At 57.4% G+C, this 16647-nt stretch overlaps 2 protein-coding genes and 1 long non-coding RNA gene across 4 annotated transcripts; 1 reads left to right on the top strand and 2 right to left on the bottom strand.

Annotated features, from left to right (window-relative positions):
- Positions 1-117: 117 nt before the first annotated feature.
- On the bottom strand, positions 118-3260 carry PRADC1 (protease associated domain containing 1). 2 transcript variants are annotated; one of them, XM_032109715.1, is made up of 5 exons: positions 3179-3260; positions 2112-2212; positions 1697-1806; positions 893-1060; positions 118-642 (listed from the first exon to the last, which is right to left on the bottom strand). In XM_032109715.1, the coding sequence occupies exons 1-5, from the start codon at positions 3228-3230 to the stop codon at positions 522-524; spliced, it is 552 nt and encodes a 183-aa protein (XP_031965606.1). In that variant the 5' UTR covers positions 3231-3260; the 3' UTR covers positions 118-521. The 2 variants fall into 2 exon arrangements, with proteins under 2 accessions (XP_031965606.1, XP_031965605.1); XM_032109714.1 differs by having other exon boundaries at positions 1697-1798; positions 3179-3259.
- A 159-nt stretch (positions 3261-3419) lies between these two features.
- CCT7 (chaperonin containing TCP1 subunit 7) lies at positions 3420-16103 on the top strand. The gene is made up of 12 exons (XM_032108785.1): positions 3420-3524; positions 5087-5240; positions 6192-6298; positions 6980-7105; positions 7704-7756; positions 9212-9383; positions 10459-10623; positions 11503-11691; positions 12202-12299; positions 12981-13113; positions 14083-14289; positions 15571-16103. The coding sequence occupies exons 1-12, from the start codon at positions 3519-3521 to the stop codon at positions 15793-15795; spliced, it is 1635 nt and encodes a 544-aa protein (XP_031964676.1). The 5' UTR covers positions 3420-3518; the 3' UTR covers positions 15796-16103.
- LOC116443912 lies at positions 15267-15580 on the bottom strand. The gene is made up of 3 exons (XR_004240097.1): positions 15483-15580; positions 15362-15445; positions 15267-15292 (listed from the first exon to the last, which is right to left on the bottom strand). It is a non-coding gene; the product is annotated as an uncharacterized LOC116443912 (long non-coding RNA).
- Positions 16104-16647: the final 544 nt, after the last annotated feature.

The raw sequence follows: 16647 nt of genomic DNA, 5'->3' as shown, positions 1-16647 counted from the left end.
GAGGCTCTGACTGAGCCCTGCCCCAGCTGCAGGAGGCACTTGGGAAATTTTACTAGGAAAAAGTTTGAGATTTATCCCTTCATCCACTGACTGCTGGAAATAAAAGAGAAACTTCCCTTTCTCTAAAACTTACTCAGACTTCATTAGCTCAGACAAAAATATACAGACAACAGGTGAGCCCTGCTGATACAGATCAAGCCTGTGTCGCTCTCCCCCCGATCCCTGCCAGTCCTGCATCCTTCCAAATCAGCAGCACAAGGTCAAATGTTTCCTGGGAAGTGCTGGCCTGCTCTGGGCCTTCACCTCCCTCCCACACAGTCATGGTGCAGTGCCAGGCTCAAGGCTCCCCCCTGGCACTGGTGTTTGCCCTTGGCCACACACTGGTCCCAGCAGAAAGATCTCCCTGTCGCCGAATCCAGCGGGATCTCTGGAGCACGTTGGGATCCTTTCCTCAAACCTGGTCCTTAGGGTGAGATCCTGGGATCCACCAGAAGTCCTCAATCTGCCACAGCCTCTTGCTGCTACCAGAAGGTCCAGGGGGGCTGCATCATCTCGTAGGTGGGAATGCTGGTGACGTTGACAGGAATGGAGATGACGGCCCAGGGGAGCCCGTGCTGCTCCAGGGAGCGCCTGATCATGTACCTGGAGGGAGGAAGGGGTGACAGGTGTTCCCAAGCTGCCAGGGCTGGGAGTGCAGCCACACCTGAGCACAAACCACAACTCAGCTCAAACTCTGCCAATTCACCAGGACTGAATCCCTGCAAAATGTGGCTCCCAAAGCCCGGCAGGGCCACACTGATCACTGGGACCTCCCTGTTGTGAGGGCACAAGGCTGGCACCCGGCCATTCCTGTGAGCTGTCCCACCCCTGGGAAGGCAGCCCGGGCACGTACCCATCCCTGCCCAGCAGGAAGAGCGCGGGGATGTCGGCCGTGCGCCGGGAGCTGTCCTGGATCATCTCGATGTAGAAGCTGTCGTTGTCGTAGGCGTTGTCGGCGATGATCACGGCCCGCCCGCCATGCTCCTGGATCACTCGGGTCTTGGACAGGAAGGAGCAGCCCCTGTGGCACATGGTGACCACACAGTGACCAACCTGTGGTGGCCACACATAGCACCAGAGTCTGCACGTGCCAGAGCTTGCCTGGAGAAACCCAAACGAGGGATTGTCTCCCTGATTCCACACCTCTTCCAAACCCTGCTCCTCTGAGTCTGTATTTTAGGCACAAGCTACCCACGCTCCTAAAAAAATATAAAATCGTGGAAGGGTTTGGGTTGGAAGAGACCTTAAAGCTCATCCAGTTCCAGCCCCTGCCATGGGCAGGGACACTTTCCACCATCCCAGGTTGCTCCAAGCCCCATCCAACCTGGCCTTGGACACCTCCACGGATATGACGCATCCAGAATTTCTTTGGGCAACCTGTGCCACGGCCTCACCACTCTCACAGGGAAGAGTTCTTTCCCACTGTCCAATCTAAACCTACTCTTTTTCAATCTGAACCCAGACAGGGTTTCTTCCACCTTACCACAGGCTAAAAGATACAAGATGAAATGCTCCAGGGTAGGAACCCCCTCACATTTTCTTTGTTTACCCACATGGGGAAAGCCACAGGAATAATCTGGAGGTGATGCGGAGATGTGGCCAGGGCTCCCCTCCTGCCTGAGGGTCCCCCCAGCAGCTCCCATGACGCCAGACCTACCCCCTCTCCACCAAGGCAATCTGGTCCTGGATGAAGACCCCATTGTTCAGCTCTCCACAGGCTTCCGGAGGATCCGCTGGGACCAGGTGGATCTGGTCGTACCTTGTGTTCTCCGAGGAGACAGGCAGGGTGAGCCGGGGGGGGATTGGAGCTGCTTCCCCTCCCCTCCCCAGCCCCATGCCCTGCTCATCCCTGAGGGGGCTGGTTTTGGGGAGATTTTGGGCTCCCAGGTCCAGGGACGCTTGGAGCCAGCCCTGGGGCCAATCCCTGCCTCTGGAATCCTGCTGAGGCCAAGGATGCTCATGGAAGAGCAATGAGCTCCATTTTTATCAAAACTCCAGATCACTGAGCCCCATCAAGGAGCAGTATTGGGATGGAGGGGCCCAAGGTGACAAATTCAGTTTTTAATACTTACAAACACGCCACCGAAATCCTTGGCTGGGGTGGCAGTGAAGATGTAGCGGATGTCTCCGGGGCTCAGCACTTGGAAGTACAAATACTCATGGATGCGTAAACCTGGGGGTGAAAGGACAGAGCTGAGAGGCAAGGGAAACTAAAGGCAAAATCCCTGAAAAAAGGGGAAAATTCTCAGTTATCACTCCTGAACCATGGGGGAGGGAACACACCCTTCAGCAATGCCAACTCCTGGCTGGGCCCAGGACCCAAAATGCCCCAAAAGTTTTGGGGTGTTCCAAGGGCAGATGCAGCAGTTCCCAGGGGCTGAGATGGGATGGAGGCGGGAAAAGCACCGGGATTGGGGTGCACAAGGGGAAGGGGAAAATGCTGTGGGACTATGGAAGGGATAGGGGTGACAGGCACCCACAGAGGGGAAATGCTCCCGGATCACAATGCACCAAGGGGAAATGCACTTGGATTAGGATGCAGCAGGAAATGTGATGGAGCTGGGGTGCAGAGACGGGAAAGGTACCTGGATCACAGGGCCCAGAGGGGAAATAGAGGGGGGTCAGAGTGCAGCAAGTGGAAATGCTGCTGGATTGAGGCGCTGGATGGGGAAATGCAACTAGGTCGAGGTGCACCGAGGGAATTGCACCGGCACTGCGATGCAGAAGGGGAAATGCACCCATGTTGGGATGCAGGAAAGGAAATGCATCCGGATTGCGATGCAGGAGGGGAAAGACACCCGGATCGGGATGTAGGAGGAGAAACGCAATTAGGTGGGGGCGCTCCGAGGGGAATGCCCCCGTACTCCGATATAGGTACAGGAGGTGAATCGCAACAGCGACGCGGTGCCGGGAGGGGAAATACACCGGGATAGAGACACAGGAGGGGAACCGCAATGGGGCCGGGGTGCCGGGAGGGAAAATATCCCGGGATCGCGGTACGCCAAGCGGGGAGGCGGCCGGCCCGGGATGCTGGGGGTGTGTGCGGGCTCCGGGTGCGGGGTGCGGGTCGGTGCGGCGCGGGCCCAGCCCTGTCCCCGCTCCGTCCCTCCCTCCGTCCGTCCGTCCGTCCCTCACTCACCGCGGGCCGGGCAGCAGCAGACGCAGAGCCAGAGCCAGAGCCAGCGCAGCATGGCTGCGCCACGCCCCGCCCACCGGGCCGCCCCGCCCTCCCCATTGGTGGACGCCCCCGCCGCGCTCCTTTCTATTGGTCTGCGCCGCCATCAATCACGCGCGAGCCGGCGCGGGCAGCTCGCTGTCACCGCGGTGTCCGCTGCCAAATAAAGCGCCTTTCCATTTCCCCACCGTGCGCGCCCTCTTCCCTCCCTGCCAAATAGTGTTCCCTCCCGGCCCGCCCCCGGGAAGGTTCTGGGCGTGCGCGGTGCGTTGTGTGGCGGGGCCGGGAGCCAGCAGCCGCCGCGATGATGGTGAGTGACCCCCGCGCCGCCGCCATCCGCCGCCATCCGCCGCCATCCGCCGCCGTCCCCGTGTCCCGCCACCCTGCACAGGCCGCGGGGCCCCCGCCGCCCTCCAGGGACCGGGTGTGGCGGGGTCTGGGCGGGCTGGGCCGCGAGGATGGAGCCGCCCCGCCGCGCAGGCCTGGCGGTACCCGGGATGTGCCGGGGCGGGTGGCGGCCGCTCCCCGCCGGCCCCAGGCCGCGCTGGCTGCAGGGGCTGGGAGCGGGCAGTCCGGAGCTCCGTCCCGCGGCCTCCGCCCCGTTCCGGCTCTGGTCCCCGCAGCCGTACGGCCTCGGCCCTGGGTCCCGTGCCGCCCCGGCGCTCCCCGGCTCCGAGCCCCGCGGTGATGTGTCTCCACCCTCCTTTCCCTGGGGATAAACGGTTCTTTTTCCATTGAGATTCCTGCTCTGCTGGGTGTGGGAGAAGGCTGTACGTTTTCTTCTACAAAATCTTTTCAGGTTTCAGGGATGACAGAGCAGTCAGGGCTGGAGATGACTCAGTTTAGCCCCCTGCCCAGGCAGGGTCACCTGGAGCAGGTGACACAGGAACGCATCCAGATTGGTTTGGGCTGTCTCCAGAGGTGAACACTCCAGGCCCTCCATGTGCAGCTGTCCCAGGGCTCTCTCATCCTCCATGAAAGAAGTTCTTCCTCATGTTGAGGTGGAACTTCTTGTGTCTTAATTCCTGTCTTGTTGCTGGGCACCACCAAGAAGAGTGGCACCAGCCTCTTGGCACTGCCTTGGAGAGATTTGTGTGGATTGATGGGATCCCCTCTCAGCCTTTCCTTCTCCAGCCTAACCAGGCCCAGCTCCTGCAGTCTCTCCTCATGTGAGAGATGCTCCAGACCCCAAAGATGCTCTTTGTGCCCATCACTGAACCCTCTCCAGTAGCTCCTTGTCTTGTACTTGTGACCCCTGAGTGCGACAGCCAGAGTTTAATTCTCTTCTCTGCCTGCTGGCAGCTGTTCCAAACCAGTGCCTCCCAAAGTTTGGTTGTGTTTGGGCTTTGCCTGAGCTCTGCCTGTGAGATGGTTGCAGCACTCATGGAATGGTTTGGGTTGGAAGGGCCCTTAAAGCCCATCCAGTGCCACCCCTGCCATTGCTCCAAGGCTGCTCCAAGCCCTGTCCAGCCTGGCCTTGGACACTGCCAGGCATGGGGCAGCCACAGCTTCTCTGGTGCTTCCACCACGCAGATTTGTTTGGTTCCTCACTGTCTCTGTAATCCATACATGTTCTGTCTTCTCCAGCCCAGCATCAGAACCTCACTGGGCAATGCTGCCCCAAGGAGCCCCCCTTATTTTTGGGACAGTTACTGTGTGGTTGCAGAGCCTGTGGTGGAAGCAGTTGGGTGAATTCCCAGTGCTGTGGGAGCAGTGGGAGGTGGAAAGCAGCTGGGCTGTGTGGAGCAGAGGAATTACAGCGGGTCTGTAGGTCTGCCCTTGTTCTTGCACAGTTGTGTCTCTCTGGGCTGTAGGGAGTTTGCTGCGGGTTGCTGGGATGGGGGTAACAGCTGTGCCGTGGTTCTCCTGCAGCCAACTCCGGTTATCCTGCTGAAGGAGGGCACGGACACCTCGCAGGGCATCCCGCAGCTCGTCAGCAACATCAACGCGTGCCAGGTGATCGCCGAGGCCGTGCGCACCACGCTGGGCCCGCGCGGCATGGACAAGCTCATCGTGGATGATCGGGGTAGGCATGGGGCCGGCAGCAGTGCCCTGGGAGTCATCTCCCGGATTTGCTTCATCTCCCTGTCAGTTAAACCCAGCATCTGCATGTGTGTAAATGGCAGCAGCCTCACCTGAGCTAAGCTTGCCTCTCACAACAGAGGTTCACTTTCAGTTTCGGTGTCAGCTGAACACCTCGATGTCCTCTGTAGAGCAAAGGACAATTGCCAGTCCAGCCTGAGGATTCCCTGTTTTCTGCCTGCCAGCCTGGGCTGGGGCACCTGGGGAGGTCCAGGGTCAGTGGGGTTGGGTGTATCCAGTGTGAGGCTGTGCCAGACAGGAGAAACAAAGAGTCTGAACGTGTCTTTGGGTATTTTTGGCCATCTGTACTTATTTTTGAATGAGGCTCATGATACCTGTGGAGTTACTCAGTAGTTGTGGCTGAGTGTGAGGTCAGTGGATGTTCCTGGCTTGATTTTTAATCTTTTTTTTTGAGTGTGATTTAGAGATGAGCTTTGCCCTCACTCTGAAAAGACTTGTATGAAGTCACCAAACTATATATTATATTTTTTACTGAAGGGTGGGGTGAAAAGTCTTAGTATTGTCTTTAAATAGTTTTTACAAATAGGAACTGTAATAAACCCTTGTTCAAAAGGGTAATTGGATTTAAATTTATCTAACGATAACTAACACAGTTTCTAGGCTCTTTCTTCATGTGAGTGTCAGACTAGAATATGGTTTTATCTGTCTGGGGAGCCTGTTGAGAAGAGACAAATGAATTCCAAACCTTTGTTGCAGTGGAAAGTTGTTCTGCTCTCAGACTGGCTTCACTGAACCTGCTCCAAAATGGGCTGAAAAGATTCAGTTCTGGTGGAACAGACGAACCTGCTGAGATCTCCTGACACCCCCCAGAGACAGGGCTTTACCCCTGGTAGTGTAAAACTGCCTTTAACTTCCTGTTCTCCATCACTCCCAGGCAAAGCCACCATCTCCAATGATGGGGCCACCATCCTGAAGCTGCTGGACGTTGTCCATCCGGCCGCGAAGACCTTGGTGGACATCGCCAAATCCCAGGATGCAGAGGTGGGAGGGGAGCCTGGCTGTGCCAGGGAGCATAACAGAGCAGCCTGAGTGTCAGGGGTTCCCTGGGCTTTGTGGTTAATTGTGGTGGGAATTGCTCCAGGAGTGCTGGGACTTACTCTGCCTGCTCTAGAGGCAGCCTGGGAGAGCTGGGAATGTTCCCCTGGAGAAGGGAAGGAGCCAGGGAGAGCTGCGAGCCCCTTGCAGGGCCTAAAGGGGCTCCAGGAGAGCTGCAGAGGGACTGGGGCCAAGGCATGGAGGGCCAGGAGGCAGGGAATGGCTTCCCAGTGCCAGAGGGCAGGGATGGATGGGAGATTGGGAAGGAATTCCTGACTGAGGGTGGGGAGGCCCCGGCACAGGTTTCCCAGAGCAGCTGTGGCTGTCCTTGGATCCCTGGCAGTGTCCAAGGGCAGGGTGGACGGGGCTTGGAGCACCCTGGGATAGTGGAAGGTGTCCCTGCCCTTGGCAAGGGGTGGCACTGGCTGGGTTTTAATGTCCCTTCCCACCCAAACCACTCGGAATCCCTGGGGAATTCAGCCACAAATCTGTGAGCAGAGAAAATCCTGAGCTCTGGTTTCCCTGGAAGCCTTGGCGTGGTTTTGCAGCTGCTGTCGGGGGGTCTCTGCGGCGTGGGGGTGACCCAGCGTGGGGGTGAGGGTGACACAGTGTCCCCTGTCCGTGCAGGTGGGCGATGGCACCACGTCCGTGACCCTGCTGGCGGCCGAGTTCCTGAAGCAGGTGAAGCCCTACGTGGAGGAGGGGCTCCATCCCCAGATCATCATCCGCGCCTTCCGCACGGCCACGCAGCTGGTGAGGCACGGGCTGGGGGATCGCTCCCCGGGGTGCCTGGGCCAGCTCTGTGCCAGCCACAGCGGGATAATGACACACTCCAGGGAAAAGCCACTTGGGAATGGGCGTGGGCAGTGCCAGCAGCGATCTGCTCCTGTCCCCCTGCAAGCAGCAGTGCCTCTCCCGGTGCCTGTGCCTGCTGTTACCAGTCCGTACCTCTGGAGTGCTGTCGCTTCCTTTGGGTTTTTTCCCAAGGAAGAATGAATCAGTGGAAAACTCATTTCCCATTCTGCTGTTCTCTGCTGCTCCTTAGTAAACCGTGTGTCTCCTGGAGCCTGTTGGTCCCATTAAGCTGATTTTTGGAGGTTCACTCCTCAATAGCCCTTTGATTCCCAGGATCTCTGCTGAAAACAGCGGAGCAGCTCTGAGCCTCCTCCCACTCCTCATATATTGGTGTGTTCCTTGGAATTACTGCACTGGCAGGGGTGGAATAACTTAAACACTTGACACTTCAGTGGTGTTGAAGCAGAGAACAAAAGATAAAATACAGAGAGAGAGGTTGAGGATCTCATCAGCTCGGGAGCATAAATCATTAATCCAGCTGTTGCTTTTTTGCCAGGCTGTGAACAAGATCAAAGACATCGCTGTCTCCGTGAAGAAGGAGGATAAAGAGTAAGTTTCCCTCAGAGATGACCTGGTTGTGTTCTGGGCTCCAGTTAAGTGCTGTGAGGGTGCTCCTGAGTTCTGTGGCTCTGGCTGAGGTGTCCAAATGGGACCTGGAGCTGCAGCTCCCACTGGGGTTATTCCCAATTTGCCTGGAATTTCCTGCTCCTGCAGGGGCAGCGCTGTGTTCTCGCTTGGCTGCAGGGAGTGATGTAGGGCAGTGTCTCCCAGTGCTCACGGAGGAAGCTGGGCACCAAAATAAATGGCCTGATTTCTTTTCTGCAGCGGTGGAGTCTCGCAGCTCCTGCTGCAGTCAGTGGCAGTGTTAAATCTCAGCACTTCCCTGAGGATCAGATCCCTTTTTAGCTGTCACACACCGGGGTAGATAGCTCCTAGCAGTGAGGAAGTGATCCCTGCAGCTGAGGGGAGAACACTGGCGTTCCTTTTCTCCCTGGATTTTAAGTTCTTGCCTACTTGACCTTGCTAATACCTGCAGTCAATCTCAAGTATCTCAACTGCGTAAGCATCTTGAGTAAATCAAGATGGGTTGTCCAAACCAAATGCTGAACAAAGGCTGGAAAAAAAACCCAAATATGGTCCTGTGATGGGAAATAGAGTGGTTCCCATGGTCAGCAGGGACTGGGGGATAGAGCCTGGCAGCTGGATCCACACATCCCTGGTGTCTCTGTGTCACCTATTCTGCTGCACATACGTTACCTGAGTTAGTGCTTCAGGGCATGTGCTGCCTTTAGAGGGTTTCAGAAACATCCTCCTGCCTTGGGATGAGGAAAAGGACCTGCCCTTTTTTGATTTTAGGTGCCTAAATCAGTCTGGTCAGTGCTGGGCTGATGCTCGAGCTCTGAAAAGGAGACCGGGATTTGATAGTTTGGGATTTGTGCCTTGTTCTCCCTGTGGAGAGGAGGGAGCTGATCATTGCCCCCACCAGAGAGGATTTTGGGCCCCTCATGACAAGGGAGCCGTGGAGGGGCTGGAGCTGTCCAGGGAAGGGAATGGAGCTGGGAAGGGGCTGGAGAATTCCTGAGGGAGCTGGAAAGGGGCTCAGGCTGGAGCAAAGGAGGCTCAGGGGGGACCTTGTGGCTCTGCACAAGTCCCTGACAGGAGGGGGCAGCCGGGGGGGTCGGGCTCTGCTGGCAGGGAACAGGGACAGGAGGAGAGGGAACGGCCTCAGGCTGGGCCAGGGCAGGCTCAGGGTGGACACTGGGGAAATTCCTTCACTGCCCAGGGCAGGGGTGGAGTCCCCCCCATCCCCAGAGGGATTTCAGAGCCCTGTGGATGTGGCACCTGGGGACAGGGGCAGTGATGGCCTTGACAGTGCTGCACTCAATGATCTTAAATGTATTTTCCAGCCTAAACAACTCTCTGATTAACAAAGCCTCACATGGTGTCTGGAGCTTGTGAAAAGATCTGGCAGGTGACCAAATCCTTGTTTTCCCTCTCCTGCAGTGAGCAGAGGAGTCTCCTGGAAAAGTGTGCAGCCACAGCCCTGAGCTCCAAGCTCATCTCCCAGAGCAAGGAGTTTTTCTCCAAGATGGTTGTAGATGCTGTGATGATGTTGGATGACTTGTTACAGCTCAAGATGATCGGGATAAAGAAGGTGCAGGGAGGAGCTTTGGAAGTAAGTGTTGTTGGAGCCTTCCTGAAGGGATGGGAGACAGGGATCCCAGCTCTGCTGGGGGGTTGGCTCTAGCAGGAGTGCAGCCTGACTTGACAGCGCCTGTCAGGGAATTCCCAAAGTGGAACAGAGCTGTTGGTGTGAAGAGAAAGCTTGGCACATAGGGCTGGATTTCTTTTCCATAGGTAGAGAATCTGTTTTTTGAGCTAAATACACCCTTCACCTCACTGCCCTCTGCAGCAAAAGTTGTTACTGGTACAAATTCCATTTATCTCTCTGTGAATAATGATTTTTTTTTTTGGTGGGAAATCTTTGTTACTTCTGGATCCAAAAGTCCTGGGTGTATGTAGGATTACTGGGTTGGGAAAAATGCAAGGAAAACCTCATGAGGAAGCTGGTGTAGTGGTGGGCAGGGCAGGTGGGATGTGTGGTTTATGCCACAGTGCTGAGAAACCCGTTGTGTCTGGGGCTGCACCTGGGTACGTGGTAGGGATTGTTCCTGGCTGTGGGACAGCCCCTGTGGAGAGGGAGATTCAGACCCTGATTTCTCTTCTCCCAGGAAATTGAGGAGCTCATGCCAGGGAATGGTGTTGGGCAGGGCTGCCCTGCTGCAGAAAGTCTGGGAGCTGGTGATGGAACTTGGAAAGACAAACCAGAGCAAAAACCAGTCCCCAGTGGGGCTGTGGATGAGAAATATCCAAGTTCAAAGGGGAGGAATGGGAAAGAGATCAGGGAGAGAACCGATTGCTCCCCTCCTTGATCTTCAGGTTGTGCGAGGAGTTTTTGGCTGTGGAGTCTTGAGGGGTAGAGAGGAAGCTGCTTTTGTGAGCTGAAAGAAATCCTGGCTGCTTATTTCCTCTAAAAGTGGGTCAATCAAGGGAGACAGTGCTGGGAAGGCTTTGTAAATGAGGCCTCTGGAAGCAGGAAGGGAAGGCTTTGTAAATGAGGCCTCTGGAAGCAGGAAGGGAAGGCTTTGTAAATGAGGCCTCTGGAAGCAGGGAGTGTCCTGTGGGAGTTGTTACTAACCCTGTGCAGAAAACCCTGGTGGCTGAGCCTGAGGCAAATCCCTGTGTTCCAGGACTCCCAGCTGGTGGCTGGAGTTGCCTTTAAGAAAACCTTCTCCTACGCTGGGTTTGAGATGCAGCCCAAGAAGTACCAGTCCCCCAAAATCGCCCTGCTCAACGTGGAGCTGGAGCTCAAAGCTGAGAAGGACAACGCCGAGGTCAGAGTGAACACAGTGGAGGTGAGAGCCACAGGGGAACCTGGCCTGCTTCCTATCCCTGGGACACCTGGGGGCTGCTCATCCAGTGGGGTAAGGGGGAGGTGGGAGTGCCATGGACGTGCTGAGAGCCTGAGCCAGGCTGGGACAGCTGAGGGGTGTTCACCTGGAGAAGGGGAGGCTCCAGGGAGAGCTCTGAGCTGTAAAGGGGCTCCAGGAGAGCTGAGAGAGACTGGGGACAAGGGCTGGAGGAACAGGACACAGGGAATGGCTTCCCAGTGCCAGAGGGCAGGGCTGGATGGGATATTGGGAAGGAATTGTTGCCTGGGAGGGTGAGCAGGCCCTGGCACAGGGTGCCCAGAGCAGCTGGGGCCGCCCCTGGATCCCTGGCAGTGCCCAAGGCCAGGTTGGACACTGGGGCTTGGAGCAGCCTGGCACAGTGGGAGGTGTTCCTGCCCATGGCAGGGGTGGCACTGGATGACCTTTAAAAGGTCCCTTTGCACCCAAACCATTCCATGATAAATGAGTTTGCCTTCTGCACATCCTTCACCTTTGGAAACACCTAGTGGGTTGTACAGCCGCGTTTGGAATGGGGGTGCAGCAGCCTGGGAATCCCAGCAGGTTCAGGACACGTTTCTGAGCTGTCACTGTGCCCCAGCTGGGCTGGGCCACCAGCTCTGCAGTGGCTGCCTTAGGCCTAACAAGTGGCCTTCCAGGGAAAACTTATCCAGCAGTGCTTGGCGTGCTGCAAGAGCTCCTCAGGTTTGAGCAGGCATTTGGGCAGTGCCATAAAACAGGGCCCTCCTGACTGGAGTGCTTGGAGCAGCTCTGTGCCAGGGCTGCACGTGGGGCGTTCCCTGTCCCCTGGCACGGGAACACCTGTCCCTCTCTCCTCCCTGCCAGGACTACCAGGCCATCGTGGATGCCGAGTGGAACATCCTGTACGACAAACTAGACAAAATCCACAAGTCAGGAGCCAAGGTGGTGCTGTCCAAGCTTCCCATCGGGGACGTGGCCACCCAGTACTTCGCGGACAGGGACATGTTCTGTGCCGGCCGCGTCCCCGAGGAGGATCTCAAGAGGACTATGATGGTGAGCTCCCCTGGTTTGGAGTAAAGCCTCTGTACTCAGTTCTGACCCCCCCAGGCTGGTCATTCCCAAACAGCTGCTCACAGATCTCACTGCTCCTTACAAGGATTCGAAAGGCCAAGGCTGTTCCTTGGTGGGATGAACAGTCACACACTGACTGCGCCCGCGCTGCTCTTTCTTTCTCTGGTGGTGTTGTGTATAAAGATCTGATCAGTGCATCAGTAGAGGTTTATTTTCCCGAGTTCTTCCCTGTTCCATCATGAGTGGTTTTTTCCTGAGCTTTCTTTGTGTATCTCCTGGACTCTGGAGCCTGTGAATCAGCACCTTGAAGCTGCATGATCTTACTTTGCTGTCGAGGGTTGGCCTGGGTCCGTGAGATGGGAGGGAGGAAAAGGGTTTTCCTGAATCTGGTTGCAGGGTGGGTTTGCACCAAGTCAGCAGCTGGGCTGTCCCTGAAGAGTGGAGCCTGCTGGGGTGTGGATTGTCAGCACTGTTTGTCTCCATTCCCTGCAGGCCTGTGGGGGATCCATCCAGACCAGTGTCAATGCCCTGTCGGACGATGTGCTGGGCCGCTGTGAGCTCTTTGAGGAGACCCAGATAGGGGGAGAGAGGTAAAGACACCAGCTGCAAACCTGCAGTGCTGGGCAAGCCCTCTCACAGCAGGTGGAAAAGTTGGGGTCAAAGCATTGGCAGGTTCAGCCTCTCAAGGTGTTGAGATGAAAATAAGGCTGTTACAAAATGCGTATTTTATAGTATCCAAGAGCTGCTTTTTGAGGCTGAGGGAGGGGGCAGGAGCAAGATTCATTGAGCTCTTACCTCTTTTAAATCCTTTTAAAAATACGTGTGTGTGTATTCTGCAGTGCCTTGCAGAAAGCACGGTGGTACTGTTGCATTTGTGACGGAAAAGCAGCACACTTTGGGGTTGGTTGTGGCACTTGTCTGACACCCCACAGTGACACTTCCCTGTCAGGGCAGGTGAAGCTGGGGACAGTACGCTGGGGTCCTTCCTGTTGCTGGAGGAGCAGTCCTGTTTGGGGCTGGCTGCTGCCTTCTGTGCTCCTGCCAACTGCAAACTGGGAGCTCCAGTTCGGAGTGAATCCCTGGCAACAGGAAGAGAGTAGAGTGGATTTTCCTGGGTCAGCTGGAACTTCACTTCTGCGTTCCTTGGCTCTGCTCCTCCTCAGCCCAGGATCTGCTGGGGCTGTGAGGGGGACAGGGCTGCAGGGTTGGCTGTGTTCCCACACTGCCTGTCCAGCAGCAGCTTCTCCATCCCCAAACCCTCCCTTTTCCAGGTACAACCTCTTCACGGGCTGCCCCAAGGCCAAGACGTGCACCATCATCCTGCGCGGGGGCGCGGAGCAGTTCATGGAGGAGACGGAGCGGTCGCTGCACGACGCCATCATGATCGTCAGGAGAGCAATCAAGGTGAGCCCGGGGCAGCCTCCCCCTGCACTGCCAGGGGACCCTGGCACAGCCAGGACTCTGGAAACCTCCACACGCACCAGGGCTTGGCCGAGGGCTCTGTGCAGAGTGAGCAGCAGCCCATGGGTTCGCTCGAGTGCTGTTCCCTGGCCAGCTCAGCGTGGCTTTGGCAGCGTTTCCAGCTGCTTTCCAGGCACTTTCCTGGGTTTTGCCTGCACTTCTGCACAGCTGTGACTGGTGCTTGCTCCATCCTCCACCCTAAAGGGAGCAATCTCCTGGCTGTGCTGGTTGCATCTTCAGGAGATGGAACAGCAGGATTGTTGTCACATGCCTGTCCATGCCCTTAAAGCCACCCATTCCCTCTCTTGGTGCCCAGTCCGAGGGGGTGACAGTCCCCTGGCTCTGAGGGCAGGATGGCAGCACCAAGGCCCCTCTGGATGTGTGTTTGGTCCTGGGTGACGCTGTCAAGCTCTGGGTGTTTCTGGGTTACACAAAAACGTGTCACTGTAGGGATGGCTCCTGGTTAAAAACAGCTCTGAGGCTGCGTGTCCTGAGAGGCCAGGAAGAAGCACGTCAGGATTTTTGGAGCTGTGGCTTTAGAAAGAACGTCCTGATCTCTCCTGAAAAAACAGCAGAACTGATCTGCCAGGTGCTGCTGCCAATATCTTTAGTTTTGGATGCTTTATGGAAGTGAGGGAAGTTTCCCTGGCCCGAGTGGGCTGTGAGCTGCCATCCTTCCCTTGGTACAGTGTCCCCAAACCCCCTTTACCCTGTGCACAGCTGAGATGAGCTGCTGGAGCTGCCGCTGGCGATGGTTGGTGTGTCCCTGCCGCTGCCAGCAGCGCTGTCAGGCAGTGCCAGGGGCGGCAGCAGCCAGGGCTGTGGGCTGCCCTGGGTTGCAGGCCTGCAGTGCCCTGACAGAGCCCTTCCTGCTGTCCCCTGCCTGCCACGAGCGCTCCTGTGTCCCCGCAGAACGACTCGGTGGTGGCGGGCGGCGGCGCCATCGAGATGGAGCTCTCCAAGTACCTGCGGGACTATTCCCGCACCATCCCGGGCAAGCAGCAGCTGCTGATCGGGGCCTACGCCAAGGCCCTGGAGATCATCCCCCGGCAGCTCTGCGACAACGCCGGCTTCGACGCCACCAACATCCTCAACAAGCTGCGGGCCAAGCACGCCCAGGTAGGGCCCCGGGGCTCCCGGGGCAGAGCCGGTGTGTCCGTGATTCCTTCCTCCCGGGTGTTCCTGCTGGCGCCTGTCAGAGCCCGTGTAACTCAGCCAGGCCGTGTTGATGCTGTGCCCCTTTGATTAAATGCTGTGTTTGTTTCAGGTCAGGGGTGGGCTCAGCACAGGTTGCTATAAATGGAAAGGAGCTGTTTTCCCTTTGATCCCAGCTGTCGGGTGACTTCCTGAGCTGGGAGTTCTGATTTGCTTCTTAAAAATGCATCATTTGTCAGGAAGGAGCTGCTGTGTTAAACATGAAAGGAATCAGTGCAGGAGCCAGCTGAGCCGAGTGCTTTACACAGGAGCTGCAGGCTGAGGGTCCCAAGTGCTGATCTCGTGGAGATCCCAGCTCCAGGGCTTGGAGGTTGCCCCTTGGATTCTGTCACTCCCGCCACGTTTCACCCTGCTGCTGATGGTGGGGTTTGGGGGAATGCCCCAAAACGAGCGTGCAAAACCCAGGCAGTGAGGCAGCAGCACAGGGGGAGTCAGTGCCGTGAGGCTTCTACGGCTCCATGGCAGGGGCTGCCCAGGGAGGTTTGGAGTGCCCATCCCTGGAGGTGTCCAAGGAAGGCCTGGATGTGGCACTCAGTGCTCTGGGCTGGGGACAAGGCGGGGATCGGGCACAGGGTGGGCTCGATGGTCTGGGAGGGCTTTCCCAACCTCAGTGGCTGTGATCCTAAACTGGAATGAGCCTTCTCTTCACGAGGCATCGCTGGCACTGGTGGCTGAAAGCAGAGACTGCTCAGTTTGGGTTTCGTGTGTTTTCCTCAAAACGCTTCCTTCCCAGCGGAATGGGAGGGAGGCTCCAGCCTCTCCCTGCACCTTTGCTTGTCCTTCCCTCCCAGTCTTTCCTCAAGTCCCATCCAGCCCTGAGAGCAATCCCTGTCCCCTCTGTCCCTCAGGGCAGGATGTGGCACTGATCCCTGTCCCTCAGGGTGGGATGTGGCACTGATCCCTGTCCCTGTGTTCCCTGTGTCCCCCAGGGTGGGATGTGGCACTGATCTCTGTCCCTCAGGGCTGGGTGTGACACTGATCCCTGTCCCTCAGGGTGGGATGTGGCACTGATCCCTGTCCCGCTGTCCCTCAGGGTGGGATGTGGCACTGATCCCTGTCCCTGTGTCCCCTGTGTCCCCCAGGGTGGGATGTGGCACTGATCTCTGTCCCTCAGGGCTGGGTGTGACACTGATCCCTGTCCCTCACGGTGGGATGTGGCACTGATCCCTGTCCCTGTGTCCCCAGGGCGGGATGTGGTACGGTGTGGACGTGACCAACGAGGACATCGCTGACAACTTCTCCGCGTGCGTGTGGGAGCCGGCGGTGGTGCGGATCAACGCGCTGACGGCCGCCTCGGAGGCCGCGTGCCTCATCGTGTCTGTGGACGAGACCATCCGCAACCCCCGCTCCACCGTGGACGCTGCTCCCGGCGGCCGCGGCCGCGGCCGGGCCCGGCCCCACAACCACTGAGACCCCCGGCACCGCGGGGCCGAGAGCGGATCAGTAATTAATGCCCGCGTTAATTAACGGCCGTTGGCTGAGGCCGTGCTGAGGGCTCGCAGCAGCCCCAGCCGTGGCAGCCGCAGCCCCCTGCCCTGCCCTGCCCTGCCCTGCGCTGCCCACCCAGCACCGCTCCGTTCCCTCGGGACGCTCCGTTCCCTCGGGCGGAGCCAGCGCGGGGAGCGGGCTCGGGGCCTATTTATACTGGGTTATTTTTGTTCTGCTGGGCGCTCTGAACCCGGGCTCCAGCACAATAAACCGAGTTGGTCTCAGTGGCAGGTTGGGCTTTCCTCTGTTCTCTGCTTCATTCCACACGGTGGGAGCTCAGGGTTGGGGTTAAAAAAGGAACCTTTCAGGCTGGATTTTTGCCCTGTTCCAAAGCAGGTGCTGTGCTGGAGAGCGGGACAGACTCCAGGCACATCCCAGGAGTGCTTCTAGGGTGGAGCACCCACCACTGTCTCTGTGCTTGGAGCTCTCAGGTATTGCTCAGTGACATTTAAATTGGCTTTTGCTCAGTGGGGCATTTACATTTTCCGTTTGCTTCATGGAAGGAGGTTTGGGGCAGCAGCTGTGTGACAGCTCCAAGGGGCTTCAGGGATGGATCCAGGCATCTGGGGGGACTGGCAGGAAAATCTTGCCGGGAGAACACGGGAAAATTTCACTCTGGTGAGTTGGAAGGGACCATAAAGATTTTCCAGGGACACCTTGCACTATCCCAGGTTGTCCCCAGCCCTGTCCAGCCTGGCCTTGGATGCTGCCAGGGATCCAGGGGCAGCCCCAGCTGCTCTGGGCACCCTGTGCCAGGGCCTCACACCCTCAGTG

This window comes from Corvus moneduloides, chromosome 5, assembly GCF_009650955.1.
Source record: "Corvus moneduloides isolate bCorMon1 chromosome 5, bCorMon1.pri, whole genome shotgun sequence".
Classification (NCBI taxonomy): domain Eukaryota; kingdom Metazoa; phylum Chordata; class Aves; order Passeriformes; family Corvidae; genus Corvus; species Corvus moneduloides.
Note: the sequence above shows the minus strand (reverse complement) of the source record. Positions and strands in the feature narration are given on the sequence as shown.